Below are 11,967 nucleotides of genomic sequence, written 5' to 3' on the forward strand. Positions count from 1 at the left end.
CAAATGTTGTTAAAGGCAACATTTGGTGTAGCACCAGTCCTGTATAGACCATAACTTAATTGGGACAAGATGGACAAATGTTTGCAGTTAACCAGCAGCACTGTTACCACAATTAGGCAGCTGGTCGTATTGAGAACAGTCACTTAAATGTCCCTCAAGGAGCCGTCACGGTTGGGTGAACAGAGCCATCTTGCCAGCTTATGGGGGCAGAGTGTGACGGTCAGCTCTGTGATGCAAGGAGACACTAATGCTAGGGTGCTTACAAATGAAAAGTTGTGAATTATTTATGTCAACATCTGATGTCCACCGAGTTCAGCTCTTAGAGTTAGCATTGAGCATTGTTAATTTTGATTGGCCACCAATTCGCTGCAACGATAAATGACAGATGCCCAACAGAGAAATGCATTCACTTCTTTTATTCATAAGATGGGAATATTTTTTACATCTTATGCACAGCAGATACAAAGACAAACATGTTCTAAACCACAAACTAAATTCCTCCATTACTCTAATCCTGCTTCCCATTTCAAAATGGCCCCCCCAAAAAAAGCAACCCATTACGTTTGTAGTCCAGTTTCACATTCTGAAAGATCGTTTTACAGCAATCTCATTTTAGCAGAATGGCACAAGCCACGCTCAGAATACTTCCATTTTTTGACAGATACCCACTTCCCCTTTAAACAAATTGCACTTTTTTCCTTCTTTAAAACTACTTCAACAGGATTATAGGATCAAAAATTAACACCAAAAACACAGGAGACGACTAAACATCAAACTTATACAGGTTCATTATTTAGTTGCACAAAAATGCATAAATATACATTACGCAAAAAGTACAAAAATATTTGTACTTTCCTTTGCTCAAATAATGACAGACATTGATATGATCATAAAGGACGGGGATTGTCATAGAACGAAGGGATGCATTCACGAGGTCCATGCGAGATAAGCCATTTACACAACAGCCTAACTTTCACAGAGGTAAGACCAAGGTTCTACAGGAAAACAAAACATTTCGCTGTCTAGGCCAAGATAAAGAGGCAACACAAACACTAAGAAAATTAGGATACACAGAACTCTGCGTTCTAAATTCATGCCAAAAAGACTTTAACATGCAAATGACTTAACGCTTCTAAACCTCCCAGGAGCAGCGGTTACCCATGGAAGGACTAGCTTAATAACGGTAACTTCAATGCGTCAATTTTCCTCAGCAATTATGATCCATTGACTTTGACTAGGCTTTGCATGAGGTTTTTTTTTTTTTTTTTTTTTTTTTTTTTGAAGTGCTAGGATGGTACCGCAATAGTTGCCAAGGATGAGCTCAGATTGTCGACAGCAAGATGGTTTCAACTCAAACTCCCCCCGGAAACAATCGGGAGGAGATATAAATACTGTTTGTTTATAATAATGCACATTTGTCCATTAAATAAACCTGATTAAATTAATGAAGAGCTTGGCAAACCTCACTTCAGCTGGACAAAGGTGTGGTTTCCAGAAGCCTGTGTAAAAACAGGGAAAACAAGAGTTAGTCCAATAAAGCCATAATTTAAAAACAGAATTTAAAAAAAGGTTGACACTGGTCATATTCTACATTTTGTTTTGTCAACAAATTCTAGGAAAAGACAAAAACCAACAATGCTCTAGTCTCTCAATGCTCACTGCCTTTTCTTCACCATCTGTGACACTCAGCCCTAAGACAACTGGTTCCTACTCAAGATGTAAATCTTTAAAGTTACTGAATCTTTTTTGAAAACAAAAAAATATGAAACCATTTAAAACAGCTAGGCCCCATTGTTTTTACTAGTTAATGACCGCTTTCAGATGCAGATTAATATGCATTTGTGACTATTTACAGTAGTAAGCAGTTTATGGGAGATTGACTCAAACTAATGTGTCACAATAATGAACATGTCACCCGGTGCAATGCTAATTGATGGATTTTTAAAAGTGTTGGACAACAATTGGTCTATGGCACAGATGAATAAGCTTTAAATCAGAAAACACTATTGAGCTGTATTAGAAAAATATAGACTATCACCAGTCAAACAGGGATACATCTGCCGATATTCTGCATATTTGTTTCTCAGTAAATCCCATGACAACGCACCAAACAAAAGAATTGATCCTGTGTATCCAAAGCCTGACTGTTCATTCCTCCGCACCATAGTGCTCCATTGTTTTCCAAAGATTAAAAAAAAACACATTAATGAGCCACACTGTTGCACTGAGTGACATGTTCCTTCATTACCATGAATATGGGCACTGTCGGTTATTTCGAGTCAGTCCCACATTCACTGTCCTGGTGCTGTAAATGAACTCTTCCAACAAATGTGTATTAATCTGCAGTGAAAGATAGTCCCAAGCTAATGCACGATTTACTCCTGTTTGAAGTTTTTAAAATTATGTTATTCGACCAGCGTTTTTTCACATTCAATAAAAGATAAAAATATATAGTGATGGCTGTTAAAAATTTGTGTATTGAATAGGAACAAATTGGTTTGGGACCAAGAGACAGGTTGGGAGTGGGAAAGTTTGGCAGATTAACACTGTTGGTTTTGATCTTTTCCATGGGAACCATTTACAATGACAAAGAAAGAATATCACCAACCTTATCTTTGAACAATAAATCAGTTATTTTCATAAGTCTCTTCTTTCTCATTTATGTTGAAACATTCTGCAGCTTCTAGTTAAACATTGTGTTTATTTCATTATGCAAGTTTCAGTTTGGGTGGCATCAGGTTAGCAGGTCGAGGATGGTGGGTGGGGGTTGGCAAATCTAAAAACACTGTTGGACCAAAGGTTACTCACTAAATATCTAACAAAACTGCCGGGATTTCCATCCAGGCTGGGAAGTCTCAGAGGGAGTAGGGTACCAGCGCATCTAAAGAAACACAAACATAGTCATATACACCAGACCAAAACCAGGCTTCACTGCTTCAAACCTCAATTGTGTTGATTTCATCCATTCACACGCATCAAAATTTACTTTGACAAGCAGGTTTAGGACGACTGTCCCTTTAAGCCCTGGTCACTGAAGCCATGGGAATGTGGGTCACGTAGCAGCTCATTGAGGACAATGGTCCTCCAGTAATTAACAGGCATGGAAATGTGGAGAGTTTAAACCCTCCTTGTGTTAAACATTTCCACTAGGTAAGAGCTGTATGCCTGTACCTTTCCATACCTGTGACTAAACCCTGTGGCAAAACCCTGTGGCAGAATGAGCCCTCTCGTGTCTACACACTTAAAAACAGGACAGAGGCCACAACTGCAGGGCCAAACAGCTTAATATACTCAGGAGGTTAACAGTTGTTTGGAGACTCTTAATGTAACCCTGCTGTGTCATACAGTCAAACCAACAAGGCCTGGAGTCAGTGGGAAGAGAACTCAGGGCATTTTAGGGATCTTTCATCAGATTGCAATTAAAAAGGCTTTTCCCCCCTTTGTGTGGCTACATATTCAGCTTATGTTCCAACAGGAGCGAGGACAGCAAGTTGGCACCTCCAGAGAAAGCCATCAGGTCTGACAATTTCTCCAAGCAAATGCCTTGCATTCCTCTGCCTCTTGTGCCCGACCAAATTGACTATGTCATAGCTGCCTACTTTGCGGTGCAATGCTCCCCTGTGCTCTTACATTGCAGGAGGAAGTTAGCTCACAATGAACTTTAAATGACCCAATATGAGACATATTTTCCATTGCTATTGTTACCTAAAGCCCTGCCCACTGCCTTTTAGTTAGCTGCACTTTTGCTGTAGCATTTACACTGCCAATAGCTTACAATGTTAACACTTTTGTACATCCATTAGTCCCCCATCTTGTTAATCAGTTCAGTTTTCCACAAACATGATGGAATTTGTGTTAGTGCTTGAAATGAACATTTGCAAACCAGATGCAAGAATGAATGTTTAATTGATTTCAGACAAAGTGCAACTAAAGTCTAAATACAAACCTTAGCAACAAACCTTAGTTAGGATCAAACTCCATCTTAAAAGCTCAAATTTGTATTTTTCCTGAAATTATGATTTCTACGTCTTGAGTTCATGCTGTAGACGTGGGTCATTTTATCAGTAAGAGCACCTTTTATCCCCCAGCACACTGACAGGAAAGGAAAAAATTACACCTCCATGTCTGAGACTCATCCGCAAAAAAGGAAGACATCAGCCAAAGACAGTCAGAAGACAACCACAGAGAGGGATTTAAGGTAAGTGCATGGAAGTGTAAGGTTACACTACATCAAGGAATGTACACATCACTTCTACTGATGGCATGAGTCGAGACATTTTCCATTTCAAAACTACAAATATTTATTGCAATATAATTCTGGGTTTTAACTTACTCAGCTCCCCGTTTGACATTAAGGCTGAGCACAAGTTGTGCAGCCAACAGCAATTTACAGACTTGATATCTGGATTGGCTTCAGCAACACAGGTCTATGTGCTGTTATTGTAATACCTCAGAGGACCACTGGGATTGTTTCAAGAATCTGAAACTCTGCTTTTAACAGTGTACCAAGTTCTCAAATTTGATATTGCAGTAGTTCATGCTTAATTATCAAATTTATATGGTTATATTTTAGGATTGCACTTTTCCCCCCTCAACTTTTTTGTAGCTTTCATGGACAAACTAAGCAAAATGAAAACACCTGAGCACTGAAACTTATATAAGAGTCATGCATTCAAGTAGTGCACCCAGGTGTAGGCATTCATTTTGTGTCTCTGTAGAGCTGAATATGTACTACAGGATAGTTAAAAAAATAGAAGATAAGAGAGGAACACACCGGTTGGTCCCTCACCTGGGCGTGGAGGGCTGCAGCAGCGGCAGCGGCCGCTGGGTAAGTGAACGCTGCGTGAGGGAGGCCTGGGGTCAGCTCCGTGGTGTACAAGGGGTAAGGTGTCCAGGCATCTGGTGATGCTGGGATCAGTGCTGCCCCTGTCAGATCATCTGGGGAAGTACAGGGCAGGAGGAAAAATGCTGACTTACCTACCCTTGAACATACAGGCTTGCATGATGTAAACAGTAAGTACAGATGCTAAAATTCTTAAAGGAAATGCATCATCAAAACATGCTGCAAAGAGGTTTTCTTTCTGCATTGTGTGGCATTTAGGTTTACTACTGACCAGTGATAACTTATTGTAGTAATAGCTCGTTCTGTGACTATAACTATATGTAAGTATAACTTTTACAACCCCTATGAAGCAGTCAGACCAGATTTCGTTTCCCCATTCATTTCTATGTGGAACAGACACATTTGCTTCTCACTGCAAATTGACCCCCCCACCCCCTTTCACTTTGCACAAATTTTCAATCTGAACTAGCTCCCACAGTTTACAACCTTACCCATGCCATTTCCTGTTCCTTCCTTGCTATTGCCAAACCACACCAGTAAATTTCACCAGACGAAATCTGGTCCGAGTGAAGCTTAACACTGTCGTCAACAACCACCTGTCCAAATCTAATGAATCAAGCAGGTGTTTAGGCAAAGAGAGCAGAGACCAACTGCTGACTAAACCCTGTGAGTGGAATTTCCCAGCTGGACAGAAGCAAAGCGGCTGTCTTAAGAGTCGAGATGACACATGCATGTGGAGGTGAGTTAGTCTTTGATTTGTTAGATACTGTTTTTACCCCCTGCCCATTTGTCTTTAACACCACAACATCCTATCACATTTTAAAAAAAGGGTAACAAGGGCAATCGAGTACTGGCATTGCCAAGGTGAGAGTGGATGAGAGAGCCTAGAGTGGTGCAGCCGTACAACTTACATGGGTCCCGTGCAATGAAGTGTGCTCCTAGAGCAGGGTGGATATTTGTGGGGTTCGGTGTGGCCATCAGCTTACTCTTTGCCATCTTCGTGTTGGCTTTAGCAAACTCTAAGCGCAGGGTCTGGGGACTTTCGGGGTCAAAACGGATACCCTGGGGGAGAGACGGAGGAGGGGAGGAGGGGGACATAGTATAGTAAGGGAGGTGGGCTGAGTTTGAGGGGCTGTAACTCAGTAGTCTCTCATGGCCTCCTTTCCTAAAGCTGTGTTTCAATACTCAGGATGTATCCTTCAAGCTTCCCTTGAGCTAAACACTGTTCTGTGCTGTGCTGTTGTCCTGTGGGATGTTAAAATACACCCCCTTCCACCTGACTGCTTTCACTGAACTAAAAACTCTTCATTTAAAAAAAATAAAATAAAATAAAAAAAGTAAAAAAAATAAAATAAAAAAGGGCAGACTGAAGGATACACTGAAATATTTCAACATGCTTCCATCTCTTTTTCCTCATGACGAAATCAAGAGCACAGGCAACTGGAGGAGTAGTTCACCCCGTCGCACGAGCCAGGAGGAGAGGGAGACAAGGAAAAGGGCTGATGGTGAGACTTTTGAGTGTCATTTCTTTTAGGTGGTTTAACCCTGCTTGTGTTCTTGTGCCCTAAGCATTGTGCCCACATGCAGGTGAGTAGTATTTTGGTGTATGTGTGTGTCTGTGTGTGAGACTGCTGGTGTGTCTAAGAGGTGATGCTCATAAGGAAGGCTAGGCTATGAGAGAGAAGTGTTAGATACTGCCAACGTGGGCTACTGGGTGACAAAATAAGAGGTTACACTACCGAGGATGTGTCCAAATAACACTACACATGTGGCTATAGAACGAGTATTACAGTAAAGCAGTGAAAGCTATTTCAGACTAACAAGGATGTGTATCAAGGTCAAAGTAAACTACCGTAAGGCTACGGGATTCTGGCCTCTTTCCAAAAATGGCCCTGCCATTGAATTGTAAAAGACAAAATGGGTTGGCTTTTAGAAATACTATGGGAAAGAAGAATTTTGTAAACTCCCAATCATTCGTTTTAGGTTTAAGCAAATGTTAGAACAAATCTAAGAAATACAAAGCAATACTTACAGGATTAAAAAAAAAAAAAAAAAATACAAAAAAGGGGAAACTCAAATAGCAACAGACTCAAAGACGAAATGTAGCAATAAAAACAAGGCAATGCTTACATTTAATGCATTTTTTGCAGCTTCAGCTCCAGACCGACTGTCAAAGGTTACAAACCCGACAGGCTGGAAGACAAAAAGGTAAAGAAACAAACTGAGAACACTGCCTGGCCACTTGTTTAGTATTTTAGTATAGTATTAAAGCTGCTCCTTACACTGATGGAAGGAATCTCACCTGTTTTGAAGTTAACTTAATCAGTGACCCTTCATAACCCTGCAGGGAAGAAAGATAGCCAATTATCCACCCTGGAGTCACATGCACAAAGTCAGGAATGAACGCCTCTCGCTATACGAAGAGAAACCTGCTTGTGTACACCTTCAGTTCGACAGCAGGACATCACAGATCCCTCTGCGACAGTGTTGCAGCTTACATTTAGTGAAAGTTAAATAATGTGACACATGCACAGTCCCAACAAATGCAGCTTTCACCGATTTTATCCTCAAAGCTAAAAATAAGAAAATGAAGTGATGACCAAGTTAGGTTTAAATGTTATCAAATACATGAGGGTTCTTTTGCACTGGTCTAAGTGTAGATTAAGCATGAATTCCAAATACAGCCACTGGTTTTAAATCAAGTTTAAAAACAGCCCAAGGGTTGGTTAAAGAATGAACGAATTCCTGAAATATGAAGGGGAATTTTGCCTGACCAGAGTATTGATAGATGGGATCTTGCCTGATCCTGATTTACAGCCATGGAAAAATTAAACAACTTTCACTGGCTGTGATAAATCCTTAGCAACAATCCAAACCAGATTTACCTGCAGTACTTCAGAGAACAAAAACAAGGTGGAATACAGTCAATATATATAAAAAATAAAATAAACCTCAAATAAATCAGATTAAACCCAATTTGCACACTGTGCTGTGTTTGCCAATTGTAGTAAAGAAAGTAAAAGCAGTGTTACAGTGACTTAAGAAAACAAAACATTTAAGTGGTTTCACAATGTCTCAACGTTATGAGAGGAAATAAAAAAAATTTCCCTACACGGTGGGCGAGCTGGGTCACGGAGAGGGTTGGTTGGCCAATCGCGAGGGCTACTCATTTACACATTCCACAAGATCATCCATGTGCGCGGGATACCACTTCCAATTTGGTTAGTTAGGACACGGGTGGGAGGGGTGTTTATGGAATTGGAGTCCAGTCAAAAAACAAAAAAAAAAAAAGAAAAAGAAAAGAAAAAGACAGCGCAATGGACGAACAATGATGTGGCCTAATTTCCATATATGCAAATATCTGGACTTTCGTTAACAAGGGGATCGTTTGATTTCAACCATGTACAAAAAAGGAGCACTGATTTGTGCTGTATGAGCTGAAGCATCAAACGCTACAGGCATGAAAAGTGGTTTAAAAAGTATTAGCTGCACACTTACTGTTGCTTCCTCAATAATTTAAGAAAATGTTTAAAGGTCTTCCTCTGTGGGCAGATAATCCTTTTAGGAAAAACAAAAAAAAAAACCCAGAACACTTTCCATCACCCTCTTCCAGCACCTGGCACACAGCAGCTATCTTTGCTTTACTTTTAAGACGGGTGAGAAGTCAAGTCTATTTCATTTATATACCCAAACCGTAAAATTACCTTCACAATCTATACAACATATAACACCCCCTTTCCTTCGAAATATATCATGATGTAACTTACCTTAAAGGGTCTGAAGAGAAGGTAAAGTTCCCGTGGTTTGATATCTACTGGTAGGCCACTGACAAACAGTGTTCGTACCTACAAACAAACACAAAACTGCATTTGGTCATTTGGATCATCTGTGTTTTTTTGTTTTCATTTTCTTGAAAGACCAGCAGGTGGGATATGAACTTTGAGCTGCAACACACACACACACACACACACACACACACACAGGCCTGGAAAATGAGAAAGATAAACAGAAAACATCTTATTTCTTAATATTTAAGATAAATGGCTGGAGCTGGAGATATTAACTGAGCTACAAAAGGTCATGGGTCAACTGTCCCATTGGTTAGGTATTCCCAAACTTTTTCCTTGACTGATGAAGGTCAAAAGCTGAAACACACTACCGTTGTTCTGTATGCCAAAAGTGTTGCTGGAGATTTGATCCTTTAAGCTTTTTTGGCTTGTGTCCCCTTCAACATGAAGCTCTGTCTTCTTGACCTCTGCATTTGCACGTTTACAAGTTGTGAGTAGTTTAAACCAAAGACTGATTTACCCCCCCCCACCCAGACTTCTCTGAATAGTAAAATTATCCAGTAATGAATAAAGATTAGAAGGAGGTCTGAAAATATGTAATTTTACATCATTTTTTCCCCACTGGTTTTCTATTTTTTTTTAGCCACCTCATGTCACACCCCTTGGGTGGGTCCCGATCCCTATGTTGGGAACCACTGCTATAAGCTATTGCCAAAACCCAAAACAGATGACAGCTTGATTTCAATAGAATCCCCTTAGGATTTTATATTTTGCATAGCAGAACTGAACAATCACCTGAGTGAAACCTATGATTAAAAACTGAATTTGAGACAGCCAACATGTTACGAGCTAAACAGTGAACTTTAGATGTCTCCATCCTGCTGGGAACCCCCAGATTCCCTTCAAGGACCCCTGGATTTCCACTGACCAGACATTGAAAACTGATGCCGTGTACAGTCCAGTGTGGCCGGGGAAATAAACAGTGCGGTGCGAGGCCCATTAGTTCCCAGCCGGCAGGGAGGCCCTCAGTACAATGGGGCTGCCAGAGGAACAGCACTGGACAACAGTGCACAGCATGACACCATTTCCTTCCTCTGACCCGCGGCCCCAACCCTGCCAGCCCTCCAGCATTTTTCAGGTGCAGCACAGCAGCAATTCTCAGCCCTTTACAAGTCAGCTCATACGGCAATTGAAGGCCAGCGCAGCTGGACACCAACTCAATGGAGATGTTTTAATCTGTCCTCCTTATTGATTGAGCGGCTCCAGGGCGGCGAGTGTATAAACCTGAAGCTGTGTGAAGCCCACACACTGTTTTTTATAAAACCTGAAATACATCACATATTTAGGTGAATTTCTAGAAACAAAAAATTGACAAGATACTGCTTCTTGATTTAACAGGCCTCTAAATGGACTTGAAACAGGATTTTGCTTCCTCCTCAAAATACATTCCTGGCCTGTTTTCTCAATGATTGATCTTAAATTACAAGGAGAAAAAAGAGACATCAGCAAATTAGACCAAGAAAAGTCAAGTGGCCACATGAGGCTTTGTTGGAAGATAATGGGAACAATGGAGGACCAACAAAAGGCCCGGCACCCCCCTCAGTGTCTCTCCATTAGGAGTCATTAAAAGAGGAAATATAGCTGGCCACACAGAAATTAAGAGTGGCAGCTGTAAAAAGTCAACATGTATCATTTGAGAAGCAATTCAATTAATCAATTACTTTTAAGTGTTTTTTTATTACTATTCTGATTCTCCCCCTATATTTACATCCAAACATTTCAAATAAGAATGTCAATGGTTTTAGGCCATTTTAGGTTTCATGACGACCTGGAGCTTTTTCAAATCAAGTTGCAGGTTTGTGTGATGCATCTTATTCTATTTATTTATTTTTGTATATTTGTACCTGAAAACAAACACAGGCAATGTCTGGAAACAAACGATGGTTAGGAAGACGAAAGAAAAAAAAGAAAAAAAAAAGTGGATATTTTAGAAACTAGAATAAGGTCTAATTATTTAAGTTAGGCCTATAGAATATTTCTTCTTTTCCAATACAAACAGGCCTGCTGATATTACTCATTTAACGCGTTTTTAAAACATATATATTTATTGTTTTTTTTTTAATGAACATAAAGCCTGGAGCCTTGTAAGCAGCAAAGGTCACATACAAACAAGTAAAAACGACGGCTGAATCTTCAATGAAACGTTTACATAATTGATTCACATTTGTGGCCGTTTGTTGTAGCTAATAATCCGCACCTGGAGCAAATGATTCTAGTTACTGAACACACTGAACACAACTGCGTGTTGAAAATAAAAATGTTAAAGATTTATTGTCTGTGTAACGTGTTAACTTTGAGTCTCAACAGGAGAAGCCAGAACAACCACATTTCCCCTTTGCTTAGCGCTTTCCTTATTGCTCCCTTTTTAAAACTGCTTCAGGTCAACGGTGTGCGGCGAAAGGAGCCTAAACAAGCTAATGGCATCTCACCCGACACACAACCTGCAAACAAAACTTTGTAAAAAGCCTTACTTTGTAGCCGTGAACACAATTTTATCGCGCTGTCACTGCACATGAACTCGACCGGACGCAGCGAAGAGATTAAAAACTTTGGCCAAACTCACCTCCTCCTCGATGGAAACGTTGTTATTCGGCTCTGCGTCAGCTTTGAGACTCATGTTGACGGTCGCTTCAGCCGCTGCCGCTGCTGCTGCACAAAGTATCAAGTTTTTCCTCGTCGAGTGATATTTTCCCCAAGTGCGTCTGAAGCTGCTGTGAAAGTCCTGGTGGCGTTTGAACTTGAGGAGAGAAGGTGTGCCGAGGTGAGGTCGTGCAGACGAGGACGGCGAGGTATCCGAGGTTATTCTAGTAGTAGAAGTTGTATGGCTAGAGAGAATCATTCATAAAAGGGAGGAAAAGGAAAGAAAAGAAATAGAGACGCGCTAAACTAAAGGTGAGAAGGTGGATTTGTGCTCCGTGTGTGAGGGTGAAAGATGGGGGGAAAGAAGTGCGCGTAAAAAACAGAAAGCCTCTGCGCTCACATCAATGCCCTCAGCTGTGGGACTGTGCGGAGGAAGAACAAGTAAACTTTTCTCATTGGAGCGCGTCTCTCTCTCTCCTCCTGTCCGCGAGTGAGTCCCCCTCCTCCCCCTCCTCTCTCCCACCTCCTCCTCCTGCTTTTCAATTAGGTCATCAATTATGTTGGAGTCCGCTGTGAGCCGTAATCAAGCTGCAGATCCGCCTCAGCTGTTGCAGGAAGACCCGGCCCCTCTGCCGCTACATCACCGTTTCTATGGGACCCGGAGAGCCAATGGTCATTTAGCACAAAACCCTCAAC

The 11,967-nt window shown here is 40.9% G+C and overlaps 1 protein-coding gene across 2 annotated transcripts; it reads right to left on the bottom strand.

Moving 5' to 3' along the window:
* Nucleotides 1-401: 401 nt before the first annotated feature.
* On the bottom strand, nucleotides 402-11,733 carry LOC111651665 (RNA-binding protein, mRNA-processing factor 2a). 2 transcript variants are annotated; one of them, XM_023401675.2, is made up of 8 exons: nucleotides 11,255-11,733; nucleotides 8,611-8,688; nucleotides 7,146-7,184; nucleotides 6,974-7,036; nucleotides 5,755-5,905; nucleotides 4,775-4,938; nucleotides 2,809-2,881; nucleotides 402-1,499 (listed from the first exon to the last, which is right to left on the bottom strand). In XM_023401675.2, exons 1-7 carry the CDS (start codon nucleotides 11,528-11,530, stop codon nucleotides 2,816-2,818), a joined length of 837 nt encoding a protein of 278 aa, XP_023257443.1. In that variant the 5' UTR covers nucleotides 11,531-11,733; the 3' UTR covers nucleotides 402-1,499; nucleotides 2,809-2,815. The 2 variants fall into 2 exon arrangements, with proteins under 2 accessions (XP_023257443.1, XP_023257444.1); XM_023401676.2 differs by having other exon boundaries at nucleotides 4,790-4,938; nucleotides 11,255-11,732.
* Nucleotides 11,734-11,967: the final 234 nt, after the last annotated feature.

This window comes from Seriola lalandi, unplaced genomic scaffold (genome assembly GCF_002814215.2).
Source record: "Seriola lalandi dorsalis isolate HSWRI2012SDOR001 ecotype SW California unplaced genomic scaffold, Sedor1 jcf7180002053712, whole genome shotgun sequence".
In the NCBI taxonomy this organism is placed as follows: Eukaryota; Metazoa; Chordata; class Actinopteri; order Carangiformes; family Carangidae; genus Seriola; species Seriola lalandi.